The sequence below is a fragment of the Leuciscus leuciscus genome, assembly GCF_965113295.1.
Source record: "Leuciscus leuciscus genome assembly, chromosome: 10".
Taxonomy (NCBI): domain Eukaryota; kingdom Metazoa; phylum Chordata; class Actinopteri; order Cypriniformes; family Leuciscidae; genus Leuciscus; species Leuciscus leuciscus.
The window spans coordinates 24,650,106-24,668,160 of record NC_138734.1 but is presented as its reverse complement, the minus strand read 5'-3'; the positions used below and the strand labels follow the sequence as shown (position 1 = coordinate 24,668,160).

General features: G+C 37.7%; 1 protein-coding gene across 2 annotated transcripts in view; it reads left to right on the top strand.

Annotated features, from left to right (window-relative positions):
- arhgef17 (Rho guanine nucleotide exchange factor (GEF) 17) overlaps window positions 1–18,055 on the top strand; it is an 88,169-nt gene that overhangs the window by 46,319 nt on the left and 23,795 nt on the right. For both annotated transcript variants that reach the window (XM_082182831.1, XM_082182830.1), the window contains exon 3: window positions 16,307–16,384. In XM_082182831.1, coding sequence (XP_082038957.1) covers window positions 16,307–16,384 — 78 coding nt within the window. The remainder of the gene's footprint in view (window positions 1–16,306; window positions 16,385–18,055) is intronic.

Sequence of the window (18,055 nt, the reverse complement as noted above, 5' to 3'; positions counted from 1 at the left end):
CATCTGCCTTAAGGTCATTGGAAATGTGCAGGTTTCATGCTGAATTGCATTTTTCTGCCTTTTGATGTTTTGGTTTATAGTCAAAATCCTTTTTTCATTTCATTTAGTTTTATTCCCTCTTTCTGACTCATGTTTCACTCTCTCTCTTACATTTCAGTAGTCCGGCTGCTTCGCGTTTTTCTGAAGAACCTTTTTCCAGGTTGTGATCTGTCTGATTTAGCGTTCCCTGCCGACTTCGACCGCAGCACGTTGTTTCATTCTGGTGAGAGAGATAGAGAGATAGAGAGAGACAGATATTAGAGGAAGAACACATCTGTCATGCTGCTAGAGGTACCGTGAAAATCAGTGCAGTCATGAATTGTGCTCGAATGTCAGAGGGGTCAAAGAGTTCAGTACTAACCAGGAACTGCAGGAAATGTGCTCCACTGCAGTGCTTTTTTTAAGTCTATCATTTAACAGAAGTGTCATTTTAGCATTATTTAGTATTATTTTTATTATTATAATTCATTCACTAAAATGCGATGGTAATACCATGTTTTTGTCCATTTACCATAACAATACCATGTTTTTGGGACATTTACCATAGTCATGCCATGCTTTTTTGGACATTAACCCTGGTAATCCAACATCCTATAATATAATTTTAGTTTTACTACAATGAATATAATTTTTTTTTTTTGGCTAACAATAATAAGACTGCTTTTCAGGTTTGGTCTTAAAGGGATAGTTCACGCAAAATGAAAATGTTGTCATCCCTTTATGACAACCAGAATCAGAAACCATCAACTTGTTCCTCAACAGATTGGCTATGTCCTATTGCAACACCAGCATTCAGCAGAGGATCAGACATGTTGTCTGTGAAGGGGCGTCTGGACCAGACACAAATCTCTACAAGAAAACTAACAGATACGAACACGCAGATTAACCTTCTGGAATAAAATGAAAACATGCATTCCAGTGCTAGTGAGACTTGTTGAATGCAAATTAGCAGACACTTCAGGCGATAGAGAAATGTGTTAGCGCCTTTTAGCATTTGGGTGGATGACACATAACAGATTATCTTGTTTTTCATTGACAAGTCTCAGTTTATTATTCCCCCGTCAGTAGTGCCACAGACTCTCAAGTCGAGGATCTTTCATATACAAGGATTCCAAACCAAGTAAGCCGCATGTCTGAACTGTATTGTTTGAGTATCTTATGCATTTAAATAATAAATGCTGTCTAGGTATAGGCAGCTCAAAAGCTTTTGAAACACATCCTGTGAAACACCACTACTGTGGTGTTAAACTGGTTCAGTGATTTAAATGGTAATACATTTACATTTACATTTACATTTATTCATTTAGCTGACGCTTTTATCCGAAGCGACTTACAATTGCTATAGATGTCAGAGGTCGCACGCCTCTGGAGCAACTAGGGGTTAAGTGTCTTGCTCAGGGACACATTGGTGTCTCACAGTGGATTCGAACCCGGGTCTCTCACACCAAAGGCATGTGTCTTATCCATTGCGCCACCACCACCCCTAATACTGAATGAGGTACTGAATGAATCCCATGTTCATGTACAATGGTATTTACATGGTGCTTGAAAAATATACCATGGTATATATAGTTCAGTTAAAGTCCCCCTGTGGTGAAAATCAAGCTTGTAATGTTGTGTATATGTCTATGTGGTGTTTTTAATAAAACCATGTGCAAATCCATAAGTCAGCACCATTGCTGTGTATTTTCTCTTTAAAACTGCAATGAACCAAAGACAGTCTCAAAATCGCAGTTTGAAATCGCTGGTGTTTCTGATGTCACAAACTATCTTGTAAACAATCACGTCAATATGTGATCATCAACTAGTGGATCTCTGAGCTGGTGTGAGTGAGTGGAGGTGGGGTTAATTTGCATATTCATAGAACCATGTATACTAAATGAGGCAAGGGTTTAGAGTTACATTCAGGCAATTCTAGGGCATGAAGAAAATATGTAATTTTGGTGAAAATACCTCATAAAAAATCATATTACACAATGTAGATCTCTGTTGATTGGTGGAGCATCAGTCAGCTACTGGTTTGTAACATCCCTGTGAATGTCTGTTGAAAGAAACGGCTTAGAGAGAACTTGCATAATTCTTAGGTAATTGGTCAAGCATGGGTGTATGCACACCACAAAAGCTTTGGCTCTTTCACAGTAAAGATGTGGAGGATGTAAGTGGAGCAGTTGTGTTTCTTTTCAGGTGATCGCTTTCGTTGTTCTGTCAAGGGTGATGAAAGCGGCTCTCTCCACGTCAATAATGCATCTGCGCACATGCACTTGCTGCTAATGGCTTCCACCGTCCCAAAAATGTGCTGAAAAACCTCTCAGCTTAAAAATAACCCTGCAGGGGATTTAAATGTGAAGAATGGAGGAAGAAAGAGAGAGAAAGTGAGAATCTGGTACTGATTAGAAAGAGAAATGTTGTGTATATTTGGGAAATGTTTTTTAAAAGTTGTAGAAAGTAGGCCTATATCTTGTTCAGTCGTTGTTTGTTCAGTTGTTCATTAATATTCACTAAAATGCATTTAGTAATACTATGTTTTATGACATTTACTCTGGGATTGCCATGTTTTCGGACATTTACTATGGTAATATCATGTTTTTTGGACATTTACCATGGCAATGCAATGTTTTTGGATATTATCCTTTGTAATACCATGTTTTTTAGACATTTACCCTGGTAATACAATGTTTTTTTGCTTATCCACCATGGTAATACCATATTTTTTATATATACCATGCTAAAATGATACATTTGCACTATTGCTATCATATATTAACATTGAAATAAAATAAATATATAAATATCAATTATAATCTTTTTGCTTTCTTTCTTCTTGTCTATGAGTGTAATCATAGTGCTGTAAGCTGTATGGAGAGTCTATCTGTCAGTAACTGAAGTTCCCACCTCCTTGTTGCCATGGAGACAAAGCCACACCTCTAAGTTCCCATCCTCACCAGGCTGAGCCAATCCAATTATCCATTGTGGGATCGGTCATGGATTGGTCAGGTCTGTGAGCGGTGCTCTGAGCTCGGCTGCTCGGTGCTGTTGGTGAGCTGCGTTCAGCTGGTGCCTGTCTGCTGCCTTTCATTACACACTGATCTCTTTCTGCAGTCTCTCTGTTTACTCTCTCTCTCTGTCATCGGCTCTACCTGCCTCAGAAGGCGAAACCAACAACACTGCGCAAAGTTTTAAATGGGGATGAAGCACATTCGCCCTCCAACTTTGGATTTTTACAGTTTTGGATATAAACCTGAGTTGTTATTTTGCAAAGTATTTCTTATGGAAGGGTTCTGACTCTCTAGCGCCTGTTGCTGCATTTCTCCTGGTGGAGGTGATCGAGCTGTCGGGTTGGGGGGCTTGGGGTGGGGGTGTCGATCGCAGTAACCTGCGGGGCGAGGGACTCGTGTCGCATGCTGCAGATGGTACGGACCCTCGCCCAGTTCACCATCGCCTTGGAGGAGATGCAGGAGGGTAGAGAGAGCCCCAGTGATGATGGAGGCGGAGGGGCGGGCGAAGAGGTGGACAGGTCCGTCGCTGTCGAGCCCAATGGAAACAGGGTTGGGGGAGGCGTGGGCGCCCCTCAGACCAATGCTGAGGTACGACCCTTACGGAAGAGACCACTGATCATTGTTGTAGTCTAAACCTGTTGTCGTGTTTGTTTGGGTTTGTTGTTTTCATTGTGAGAAAGCATCTACGTTTCTGACACTTCATCGTCAAGGTCTTTTCCTCCTTTACCCCCTGTTTACTCATCTTTCCTTCTCTTATATTGCCTTTCATTTTTTGTTTCTCTTAAGACTGTCAATAGATAGATAGATGGATAGATGGATAGATGGATGGAAGGACAGGTCGGTGGATGGATGGATGAATGGATGGACGGACGGACGGACAGGTCGGTGGATGGATGGATGGACAGACAGACAGGTTGGATGGATGGACAGAGATGGATGGATGGATGGATGGATCGATGGATGAATGGATGAATGGATGGATGGATGGATGGACGGACGGACGGACGGACGGACAGGTTGGATGGATGGATGGACAGAGATGGATGGATGGATGGATGGATGGATGGATGGATGGATGGATGGATGGATGGATGGATGGACAGACAGACAGACAGACAGGTTGGATGGATGGATGGACAGAGATGGATGGATGGATGGATGGATGGATGGTTGGATGGATGGACAGACAGACAGGTTGGATGGATGGATGGACAGACGGATGAATGGATGGATGGATAGATAGATGAACAGACAGGTTGATGGGTGCATGGATAGATAGATAGACAGACAGACAGACAGACAGGTCGGTGGGTGGTGGATAGATTTTCTTTCTTCCACTCTAGTTTTTTTTCAGTGTTTTGTCGTCTGGAGGTTCATGTCTCTCTGTCTCTGTCTCTGTCTCTCTCTCTCTCTCTCTCTATCTCTCACTCTATCTATCGCTCTCCTGCAGCAGGTTATCCTCCTCTCACCCTTAATAGAATTAGAGCGACTAAAAAGGCTGGTTGAATCATGAGATTAGGCAGAGAGACCACCGTCTTCTTCTGCTCTGTACCTGCACACGTGTGTGTGTGTGTGTGTGTGTGTGTTAAACCCTCCTCCCTCCCTCACTCCATTGACATGACCGAGCTGAGAGGAGCGTCTTTGGATTATGTCCAGACACTGAGGGGATTTATCTGTCTGCAGTGACCCTGTGGGCGTCTGTCTTAAGACTGTCTTACACCTCGCAAATGGCACATAAACAGGTTCATCGCTGACTGGTGTGTCTGCGAGATGATTGGTTCATTTTTTTGGTTCCACTGCAGCCAGTAACGTTTGTTTTTCCAGACTTGTGGCATTCTGCAATTACAAACTAACCTCATGTTCTTGTATATTAACGCTGTTTTTACTTTCCGTCTCCTCTTCTTTTCTTTATGCTCATTTTTGGCTTTGTTTTAGTCTGCTATGCTCTTTCTCAGTGTGTTTATTGCTTGTGAATGTTCTACTCCAGACAGAAATAGCCAACTGGCTGTGATCCCATGACCTGTTTTTGTAAAGGCCAGGCAGAGCTGGCATTGAGCGTGTGGTACCGACATGGATGGTGTGCTTGCCTGTGCAACTATTCTCTACTATAGATGGTTATTAGTATGTTGCTAGATGGTTTCTATCTGCTTGCGAGGGTTATCTTAATGGTCAAATGTCTGATATTTAGTCCCTCCTGAAATGTAAGTTTGGGAATTTTTTTTAACCTAGTTATTTTTTGCCAGATGAAATGTAAAAGTCTGATTGCTTTGAAATGCAATGGCACCCAAGCCACACAATGTGAGGGATCATTCGTGTCCGTCAGCAGAGACAGTGTGTGAATCATTGGGCTTTATTTCATGTATTGCTTGAGATTTGCCCCCATTTCTTTGAGATAAACAAAGACAGAATGGGCCCTATATACCTATAAGTGTTTTTGTTAGTTTTTGCAATGTGCGTACACTTTGTCCTGTAGATGGTCTGCTTGTATGCTTTAACTTCATGCACGAGCAGATCCGTTTCCTCGCTAGAGAAGCGTTCAGTTTTTCCGCTCGCAAATTCCGCCATGTAAATAGTGAATCCGCTATGGTGCGAGCGCAACTGGCTTTTATAGGGAATGGGGGATGAGACTCTGGTTGGTTTATTGGTTTAAGTTACGCCCAAAATACACCCATTACTTATTAAGAGAATAGGGACAACTCTTTTAGACCATGCGCCGGGTGCACCGACCATTTTTCCCGTTGTTAAACTAGCGAAAGTTGGATACGCCCTAAGTGCACTTGCGCCGTGCGCTTAGGTCATTAAAATAGGGCCCTATATCTGTCTTATGAGTACAGTTGCAATATTGTGAGATTTTCATTGTTTTGGTCTCTTGAATATAGCCATGCTTGGGCTGAGGAAATGCATATCTTGTTCGATTGCTTAGTTTAATTGTTTATTCATGTACCGGTACAGTTAGATGGTTTTTTTTCTCTTTTGCTTGTTTTGAAAATTTGTTTTGATCAATATTGCAAATGGAAAGTGATCAGACTACGTCAACCTGACATGCATGGCTTTTGCTGGAGCCATTGTCGTAGTTGCATAACCTTTTTGAAGAAGCTCTCCAGGACATTTTTTTTTTTTTTATCTGAAAGCCAGTCAATGAAGACCTTTCGCTGGGGAAGAACTAGAGAAGAACCGGGGGAAGGATTGAGAGGAGAGAGGGAAGAGCTGGCTTTGTGAAAGTGTTGAAAGGCTGTGTGATTTCAGCTCTTGTGATCGTAGGGAATGACGACAGTAGAAATCATCTATGGTGTGGAGGGGGCTGAGAACTGATGTCTGGTGCTAGGCAACTAGCTTAGTGCATTTTCAAAGCAATGTTCTGTTCTCTCTCTCTCTCTCTCTCTCCTGCATTTCTGCCAGGGATGTGCAAGACTGCATATTTTTAATAAAATTGTTGGACAAGTTGGGGTATTTTCTGAATGACTAGTTGAGATGCGTGGGTCTCGAGATGTGTTTTTAAAACTTTTTTTAAGACTTGTCTTGTTTTGCAGACTCAACTATATTGCTTGTCATTTGTTGAATGACTTGAAATGACAATTTAAAATTCAAAAATGTATTTAATAATATTGTTTTAACATAATGTTAAATTTATATATATGTATTATATATATATATATATAATTATTATTATAGAATATATATATATATATATACATCATTAAAAATAAATAGTTATTTAATGAATATTTCTTTTTTATAAGTACACATACTGTGTGTGTGTGTGTGTGTATGTGTATATATATATATATACGTAAGTATGTGTACTTATAAAAAAGAAATATTCATTAAATAACTATTTATTTTTAATGTATTATTAATTATAGTAATATTTATTTATATATATAAATTATTATATTACTAAAATACAATTTATTTCTACACAATACTTTATTTTTATCTTTACTTTTTTTATTTGTGATGAATCATGAATTTATTAATTAATTCAAAAGAATCAGCTCATGAGAAAAAAATCCCTTTTTCATGAATTGAACACATCCACTGTAAAAAACAACAACAAAAAAACAATTGTTGGTTTAACTTAAGGTCCCATATTGTCAAAACTGAAATTGTCTGGCTTTTTTCATATAACAGAGGTCTAGGGGCTTTGTAACTAGCATATAAGTTTCAAAACAGTCAATCCACAGACAAATGCACACAGCCTGCATAAAGTAGCTGTGCCTTTTCACAAGCCGTTGTGACTTCCGTAAAAATGTGACATCAGAACTACTCAGTAACTGCCTTCAGTCACCACCCCTAACACTGCCCACCGTCCCTCCCTCCTTTTGCCCAACCCCAGACAACATTGCGTCCCTCCATCGTTGGGTCCGACCTTAAATTCGCAAGCCGTAAATAAACTTCTAACACCTTTTATGTACATTATAGTTTGTAAACGGATATGCAACACTAACGTGTTGCTAAGTTGATGCTGACGTGTTGTCAGTCTATGGTTGCCACAAGCTTTGATAGATGGTTGCCACAAGCTTTCATCACCTAGCCACAGCAGGCTCCAGCGTACATGACCCTAGTTACCTGTGGTTGGCCTGGCCGTACGTCACCTCAGAAGAGAGGCTCATGAATATTAATTAGACAGGCCAAAATCGACCTGTTCTTAGCAGAGCTCCTGAAAAAGGAGCTGTAAAAATATGAGATAGTTTTTGGTACTTATACCGCAAATATATATTCTTAAAGTTACAATATGTAAGATATTTGTAATAAAATATTAACATTATTAACCATGGCAAGCAGACTTTGGGACAAAAGGAGAACTAAAACAAGGATCAATATCAGCGTGGCGTTTTCAAGATGCAGAGAGCTCCACATCCGTGACTAACTTGTAAATGTAGAGGTGAGCAAATGTACATAAAACTAATCGATTTTATATTGCTCAACATGATGAAATCATAAAATATGATCAGTATGTTATTCTAATGTTGATAGCTCTCTCTCATTAGCAATCGCAACCTGCTTCATACCACAGTCATGTTAAAAACATCAATGTATTCACTCATCCATAAAACATTTTTAGATCCTTCGGCATGACGGCAAGTTCCAATTCCGCTAATGCGTCATCAACATACGCCTTTGTTATTGTAAGAGGTTAGCGACCCCTAGCGACTTTAAGGACATCAAAATCTAAAATAATACTCCAGAAGGGTGTACAATATGGGATCTTTAAAGTAAGCTACCTGCTTGCCTTAATTTTAAGTTCATTGAAATGTGAGTTTATAACAATGAAGGAGATTGGTTTAATCAACAGAAACTCAAAATATGATGTTATCTGAACCACATTTTCTAAGTTGATTTGACAAAAGAAAAAAAGTTGTGCTAAATCATGAAAATATTTTTTTTACAGTGTGGTCACAGACTGCATGTTTATTTGTCAAATTTTTTGTATTCAGATGTTTAATCATTCATTCAGTTCAGTATTTTACTTGTGTAAAATATACCTTTGGGGTATAATATTTTAGGTATGCAATATATTTGTTTTATGTCAATTAAACTTCTTTTTTTTTGATACTTTCAGGGATTGCAAGAAAAACCTATGACAAGTTTTTAGCTTTGATTCAATTATATTAAAAGTAGTCATAGAGCAGATGCTTTAACCCTATCCTAAAGGGCACAATGATTATACTTCATGTACCAATTAAAATCAGCAAGCTTTGATTACTAGCTTTAACTAGTACGCAACAGCACCTGTACCTGTAGCGAGCTGACCAGAACACCTACAGCACCTGTTTGAACTGCATCCAGCAGACAAATTCCCATGTAACGCTTGAACGTTCTCCGCCCTTCTTTCATGATTAACCGTGCAGAATTTTCTCGTTGTGACTAGCGACCGGTAAGCGTTTTTGATCAGATCAAAGGGAGGTTGATTTGATTGGCGATCAAATTGCAGATTCCACCTGCTCTACGGTAAAGTGTGTTCTTTTTTATCGAAGCCGCAATGGTTGGCAGAAATAGCATGTTTAACTACAGTGCACATTATATCTCAGGCCTCTAGCAGAGCGAGCTTTAGAAGGAAATGAGATCTTCTCATAACTCAAACACACTCTGCTAATAAAAACCAATCAAACGCTACAGCCAGAACCTCAAACAGCCGTTTACCTCTGCACTATGATCTCATTACCTTGATGAGTGTAAATCAAAGTCACACATGGGTATTTAGATAAAATGGATGGATGTTTTCAGATCTGTAGAGCATTTTGGGGAGGATTAAATTGGATAATATACTGAAGCAGTGGCCTAATGGTTAGAACATTTACTCCAGCACAGCCGTGGTGCTCATGTGGGCAAAACAGGTTTGAATATCTCGCACTGCCTTGCTTTCATTCATGTAAAATTACTGTAAATACTCTGTCAAGTCTGACTGCTGTCCGTGAATACATTTTTTTTTTTTAAATGCCCCAAGTCAGTTCTGGTGTTGATTAGTCACCATTCTACTTGGAACTAAAGTTTAAGGTTTTTTTTTTTTTGTGGTTTAGTTTACTTCCATAAACATTTTTGGTGTAGTGAGCGGTCACACAGTAAACAGGAAATTCTTATTTTGATTGGATGTGTGTGTTTATCAGTGTGTGTGCAAGTGGTTTAGTTTTAGTTTAGTTTGTGTTTTATTTTTATTGTGAATCTGTTAAGGGGTAATTATATAAAACAAATCACATTTTATTTGAAAATTAAACATTTTATCAAACTTTGATAATTGCCTTAATCTTTTAAACAGCTGAGAAGATGATGATCCAGCTACATGTTTTAAAAATCACGTTTATAATATATATATATATGAGCATATGAGAGTCAAATTCTCTTTTAATAGTTCATCTATTGCCAAAATGATGAAAAAAGAACAGTCCAGAAAATAAAATAGGCCTAATGAAATAAAAAATGAAAATATTAAAATCATTGATGCGAGACTCAGAAAATGTAGTTTGTGTATAAAATGTCCGTCAAAACCAACACGTTGAACGATCTTCACTAACCCAGTGAAGTTTTACAATTGGATTGGTGTTTATTCTCTTTAGCATGCAGTCTGAAGTATTTCACTCAGTTCCCTGATTATTCCGTTTCAATTTCAGTGAGTGAAGAACAAATTTATACTCACGTATGTTGTGCATTTTGCTTGTTATCGACTGGGACCAAGAAGCAGGTTAGTGTTTCCCCAGTACTAGCTTCACTGCAGTGGCTCCCAGTTAATTTCAGGATCCAGTTTAAGGTTTTACTGTTTGTTTTTAAGGCCTTGCATGGCCTAGCTCCTAAATATATTTCGGATCTTCTTCAAGTCTATCAGACTACAAGGCTATTGAGGTCAACAACACTTTTAAAGATCCCTAAATCTCGTCTAAAGTCCAAAGGGGATTGTGTCTTTTCAGTTGCTGCCCCCCGCCTCTGGAATAACCTGCCTTCGTTCGGATATTAGATGTTGTACTAAAATTAGTGTTTTTAAATCATGGTTTTGAAATGCATTTGCTTGCCAAGGCTTATGGTTGAGCTAGTAGTTGAGTGTATCTTGTTTTACTGTTGTCTTGTATTTTAATTGTATTTGGTTTGGCGTCATGTTTAATGTTTTTTGTATTTTGGCTATTTATGCTGTTGGAATATTGTTTTAAATGGAAAGCACTTTGGCCAACTCATGTTGTTTTTAAATGTGCTATACAAATAAACTAACTAACTAACTAACTAACTGACAGACAGCATGTTGAAGCCGCTCAGGCTGCCATTTTCTACCTCTTCTCTTAAAGCGATGATGCATTCAAAACATCCGTTAGTGTGGGATCTCCAAGAATTGCGACCTCACTGGACCTTTGCTTGTTGTAAAATGTGTTTGTGTTCTCATATTCAAATGTAGATTTGAATACAGATGGATCGTAAGGTAATAATGATTTATTTCTTAGCCGGCAATTCAGTGAAGTGATTGATGTCCATGAGTGAATTATGTCTATGTTTTTAGTTCTAATACTCCAACCGACAGCCAGCTTAAGTTATTGACGGACATGATAACGTGCATAAGGTGTGAATTATTTTAGATTTTTGTGTAATTAAAAAATGTGCTGGAGACATTCTAAATGCATAGTTAATTTTTACTTATTTTATGAAATGAAAATTATTTCTTAAATAAATTACATGTTACTCAGAGACTGACATGTTTGGCTTGTCAAAAATGTTACATTAAGCTGTTGCAAATTCTTTGAATTTTGAAAATAAAAGTTCCTTTTTTACCAGGAAAGGAGACGTTTTGATGCACAAATTAGTTTTTATTGTGACTAATAACAAAAATATTTTGTTTAAACCCATGAAATGCTGGTCCTGTTGTAAAAAAAAATTGTGAATCCTTTTTTTATTAAAAATGGTGATGCTGAACTTAAAGACTTTATATTTTAGGTTTAGTTTGTATAGTTTGTAAATAGTAGAGCATGTCGCTTGCAACACCAAGGTCATGGGTTTGATTCCCTTGGAATGCATGGGTTTTTAAAATGGTCAGTTTTATTTCCATAGAATCTCGAATTATGTACTGTATTGTGATGGCATTCAAGAATGGAAAGGACAGTGAGTATATGGTTTCTGATCATTTCACTCTGTTGAGATTAGAAAACATGAAACATTTTTATAATGATTTGATGCTCTCTCAATGCGCAAAATGCACGGATAGTAGCAAAAAATATTAATCCATAGTAAAGTTTCAATAATGTGAATGTGACCTTAATACAATTAAATAATCTTGAAATATGTCATTGTTTTTGTGTTTTTTACTCCATCTCATGTTTATGCAGCACAACATGTCCCACACATGAGCTGACATGAACATTTGCTTATTAGAGATTAATTTTTTTTGCCCCAATGAGCTTCATGTTCTCCTGCTCTGCGCGACCTGGTCTTTCCAAGAAATGCATTTGGATGTTCCTGGATTCATAATGTGATTTTATTATAATAAAGCTGCCCTATAATGCATCAGAAGAACAGCTATGGGACGGGTGCACAAGGCACCTTTTCACATTATGTAAGCCAAATGGCAAGAATGTCCATGGGTTTTGTTGATGTTTAAATGAATTAGATTCTTGCAGTTAAAAACCGTGTGTCTGTTACTGTTGTGACCAATGTAATCACATTAAGATTATTTGAGGCATAAATAAAATGTGTAATGGTCTTTTTGTCTGTTCATGAGATTGTTGTACTACTGGCATGCATGTAGTTCTACTGAAAGAAGATTTCATAAGATTTCAAACTCTAATTTGCCAAAACTTTCACCAAAACTTCACTGCTTTTTGTTTTATTTTGTGTTTTTCATTTTTAGTGTCGTTCTAGTTAGTTTTGATTTCCATCAAATGGTTTTATTTCATTTACATTTATGTACAACTCTGTAAAAAATAATGTTTGTTTAACTTCAAAAAGTAAGTTACCTGATTTAGTTAATAAAAAAAAAATAAAAAAAATGAGTTAATACATTGGAGATTGAATCAACATAAACTCAAAATATGATGTTATCTGAACCACATTAATTAAGTTTACTTGACAAAAGAAAATAAAAGTTGTGATAACAAATAATGAAAATATATATTTTTTTACCGTGAATCACCAGTTTAATTTTGTAAGTTTAGTTTGTGTAGTTTGTAAACAGTGGAGGATGGTACTTGCAAAAGCAAGTTCATGGGTTCGAATGTAAATGTTTTTATTCATATTTTAGTCTCATTTATAGTTTAGCTTTTTTCATCTCAATATTAGTTTTAATAGAGTAACCTTTCCAAAATCATCTGTGCATTCCTGTGCATGTAACTGAATGTCACGCCGTGTCTTTCTCATCAGGGCATTTCAGAAATACTCTTTTGGGACGTCTTTAACGGCTGCCACACATGCTGTTGGAGCTGCTGGGCACATTTCTGGCCCCCTGATGAGACTCCAGAGAGCATTTTGGTCTAAATGCAGTTTAAATGCGTTTTTATTACCAATTTTTATTTAGGACCAAGTTCAGGCAAAGGCTCAATAATCTCTTAAAATACCTTGCAGCGTATACAGATCTTCCTGTCCATGTGCTCGCCCTGCGTGTGGCAGTTTGATTTGTCTTGAGGGGAAAGGTAACTAGATTCTGTGTCGGCCTGCTTGAGGAACTAAACAGCAGGTCAGCAGGTTTGTTTAGCGCAGTTTAGAGCCGGACGTGTCGACCAAGACAGCATGCTGGTTAGTGTCTGTCAAACCGGCTGCTCTATATGAGAGAAAAATGAACTGGATGGCATGAGCATAAATCTGAGATACAAGCACACATGCTTCTTTCTTTTTTTCTGTAATACCTTGTAAGCCATATAAATACCATTGTAAATGTAGTTTAGATTATTAATACTAATTAATACAGTATTAAAACTGTGTGTTTTGTGGTGGTTGTTCACGAGTCCCTTGTTTGTCCTGAGTAGTTAAACTGCCCAATGTTCTTCAGAAAAATCCTTCAGATCCTGCACATTCTTCAGTTTTCCAGCATCTTCTGCAAGTTTGAACCATTTCCACAGTAGTGACTGAATGATTTTGAGATCCATCTTTTCAAACTAAATTCATTATTTTGTAAACATCTGTTATATGAAACAGCTTATTCAGGAAAGTGCTAAATAAAAAATATCATGCCATTTTGCCATCCTTCGAATGAGACGTAAAACCGATGTCCTGACTCTCTGTGGTCATTAAAAATCCCATGGCACTTCTCGTAAAAGAGTAGGGGTGTAACCCCGGTGCCCTGGCCACATTCCCTCCAATGGCCCTTCCCAATCATGGTCTCCTAATGATCCCCATCCACTGAATTGGCTCTATCTCTCTCTCTCCTCTCTCCACCTGTATCTGGTGTGTGGTGAGCGCACTGGCGCCGTTGTACTGTGGCTGCCGTCGCGTCATCCATGTGGATGCTGCACACTGGTGGTGGTTGAGGAGAAATCCCGACATGACTGTAAAGTGCTTTGGGTGTACAGTAGTATATATGAAAAGTGCTATATAAATGCCACATTCATTCATTCATTCATTCATTCATTCATTTTTATGATCCCTCTTACTTTGTAAAAAAAAAAGTGCTGTCAAATCGATTAATCATGATTAATCGCATCTAACATAAGAGTTTGTGTTTTCATAATATATGTGTGTGTATACAAATATGTGTATATAAATGTATGATTAAAGTTATATATATATATATATATATTGTATTTATGTGTTTGTGTATATATTATGTAAACACAAAATCGCAATTAATCGATTTGACAGCACTAAACATTTTTTTTATATTTAGCAGATTCTGCCAAGGGTATGTAAACTTTTGAGCACAACTCTATATTCTCTCCTGTGCACATATTTTGTCTCTTGCATGTTATTTCATTCAGAATGAACAAACACATTTTTGGGATTGATTTTGTAATGACCTTTTTGTGGGATGTTACTGACATTCTTTCAGAAATAAACTCTTCTGAACTTGTAAGAGTGCTTCTGTAAACAGATGGAGTCTATGTTCCCAGGAACCAGTTTAAAACAAAGTTTGACTATTTGGAGGAATCCTAAAACATTCGTTCTCCTTCAGCCCGCTTCATGGTATACGTGACTTTGTGCGGCATTCGCTGCACGTGACTTCCTTTTCTAATTACATCCATGTCACACTGCGTGTTTGAGCTGTAACGCAGGACTCCGGATGCTGGCTAACAAACTTAACCATGAAAGAACAGCACACCCTGTCCATTATCAGTTTTCCTCTTTAAATGCCTCTGTCTCACTCAGATGTGTTTGTTGTGTAGTGTCGGTCAGGACTGATTCACAGTGGTTAGTGAAGGTTATCTTCTCAGAGATGGAAACATACACATATTTGGCTCAGTGGCTGACACAGACTAGTAAACAGGAAACTCTTGTTATTTTGAGCACTTCACTATAAATTGTTTCCTTTACACCACCAAAATACCATAATGCATTCTTGACTGCTGTGAAATCATAATGAGTATTAGATGTTTATGTTCCTTAAGAGAATGTGAGTAAATTCTGAGTAAAAGCACCATTGCTGTGAATGGTTGCCAGGGTGTTTCTAAGAGGTTGCTTAAGACTTAGTGTTCTGATAGTGTGTTTACCAGATTGCTATGTGGTAACTAGGGTGTTCTGGGTGGTTTCTAGGTAGTTTGTTCTACCCCAAGTGAAAATAGTTGATCTGATATTTTGTTCTCTTGGGCGATGTTCACACTGTCAGTCCAAATCCGATTATTTGTGTATCTGACTGGAATCTCTAAATGAATCACTGTCCACACAGTGTAGGCCTATCACAACTGTTCAGATCTGATTTGTGTGTCCCGTGGCGCTCTTTTATTTTCTGGAATATCTGCATTTCTGTGGTTTTTGTGGCAATGATGTAGCATTGGTAGGTAGGCTATACGGTCTATTTACAACATGACAATATGTAGCCGCCACACTGGAACTACTACGTCTTCTGTTCTGTCGTCTCCGCCGATCTCAAAACGTGTCTCAGTTATATTGTCACTTTCTGCTCGTCCGGCACTTTGCAACAACAGCCTTGTTTCTGCGACGACTTTCAGCATGTTTCCTAAAACAACGTCTGACATGTTTACGTTTTACGTGGCGCGAGAAAGTGACATAGGCTAAATCAGGCAAAATCCGATTAGAGCGGTCAGACTGAAAGATTTCCAGAAATGCTATTTAAACAGGATTTCAAACCACATATGTAAGTAGCTCAAAAACAGATGCGTAAAATCTCATTTGATGATTTTCATCGGAAATTATTTTATTTTTATTTTTTGACTTTCACACTTGCACCTGCTATGATCGGATTCTAATCGGATATTCACAAAAAATCGGATTTTAGCTGACAGTCTGAACGTACATAGCCTAAAGTAACAGCAGATCTCTGCTTATCAAGTGATTTGAGAAATCTTTCATGCAATGCAAAGTTTTTGATACTTTAAATGTTAGAGGTTTTAAAAAGTAACTTTGAAAAGTGGCAAACACCTCTAATAAATGTACTAATTGTATTTTGGTCAAAACTGTGGTTACTATTGTTTTTAAGGGCGTTGAAGTTTTGTGTAGGCCTGTACTTGAGTCTCCAGGATTGTGTCTACATGTATTTGTCGTAGATATTTATTTATTAATCTTAATTTTTATTTATTTTCCTTTGTTTATATTTATTTGATTTAAAATGTATTTAAAAAATATTGTTTGTAATATGTAAATGTGTTTTATGTGACGTGCAGTATGTTTTATTGACATATTTCTCTCTACAGGATATGAGAAGACATGTGATGATGACTTTACTGGACACAGAACAATCTTACGTTGACGCTCTGCGCACACTCACACAGGTATGAAACACGCTCACACATTCATGTAGCTGTCTAAATGAATAACATAGACTCCTATTAGTCTTATTAAACATAATAATGACTACAGGCTGGTTTTTTACAAATTAGGACATATTCAAAGGAAGGTTTATCATTTTAACTCACTACTGGGGACAGTTTTTGTGGAGAGTAAATGCACATACATAATCAACAAATCAAATGTAATGGCCAAACCAAAAAAGCACTGTATCATAAAGGGTTTGCTATTTGTGTTTATGCATCAACCGTTTAATATTATTCTTAATATCATAAATCGTTTGCAGACCTTGAATAAATCAGAACAGAACAACCGAAACATGATGTTACTGTAAGAGCGAGAGCGGAAGCTGCATACTGAGTTTAATAAGCAAAAGAGAGAAACAAATCATCATCTTTTCCAATCTCTCCTGACTCATAACAACCTATTCCAGCAGCTGCATCCGTTGCCCTGGCAACAAGGTGAGCGAGCAGCGGGCAACGCACCTCCAAAATGGCCCCTATTACTGAGCAATTCTCACCAGCATTTATGCTCTCATCCTGTGTTAAAGGAAACGGTTTATCTTTGTGGGTAAATGATTGCGTTCCAGTCAACATCATTACGTGTAAACGGTGTGCAGAGGGTCAATCGTGGTTGGCTGAGCAAACAATGAGAGAGCACAAGCACAAGTTTATCACCTTAAAGTGTTGATGGGGAGATCTAGAGAAAGGTGTGGAGAGGTGCATGATGGACGGATGACAGACGAGAGCGGTTTATCACGGCAACAGCGTGTCTCCGGGCACGTTTTAGGGCGTTTGAGGTGCTGAAAGAGCGTTGGCCAGATGTGCGCTAGTCAAAACATCTGACCTGAGACAAACACACTGGGTTGGTATGTTTTTTTTTTTTTGTGGAGACGTACTATCGTATTAACATGCTTTTTTGGCATTGGTAATACCAAGGTATTTTAGATGTATAAGATGTTACCATCTTATACATCACTGTAACACAACAGTCCTTTTTAGTATGTTTATGTAAGGGATATTTGGTTTGTTGGTAAGTAGGATTAGGTATTTTTAATTTTATTTTAGTGATTCCAATTCTGCTTATCGATTCCAGTAAGGTAAAAGCATTTTAAAGATAAGTAAACAGAAATAAAATAAGAACAAATAAACAAATTAGCAATAGCACAAAAAAATAGTTCAGGTACAAAAATTGTATCAATCAAATGTAATCAAATGTAAAATAACACTGCATAGTGTTCTTTTTATAAATAAAACTTTGATTATACCTTATTAAAGTTACAAAAGTTATTAGTCAAGATCTGTGAGTGATTTTATTTTTATTTTGTTCTTTAATTAACGTTAATTACACAGACTACAGCAGGTTTATTAGGCTGCTATCGCTTTAAGGGCTCATGCAGGATCCAATATACTGTTACACATGCATTTTCTTTCTCAACTGTTTATGTTCACTTAAGACAAAACCGACTGTTTACGAGAATATTTTGACATAGTTTTGTGTGTATTTGTGCGTTTAAGCACAAGAAGACTCGTACAATAACTCACTTCAGTATCGCGCACTAAATGAGAGGCGGCTGTGTGCGCAGAGAAAGCAGCGTGCCGCACGAGTGCCGAATTGAGTTCTCTTTTGCGTCGTCTTGCTCTTGAAAATGGTTT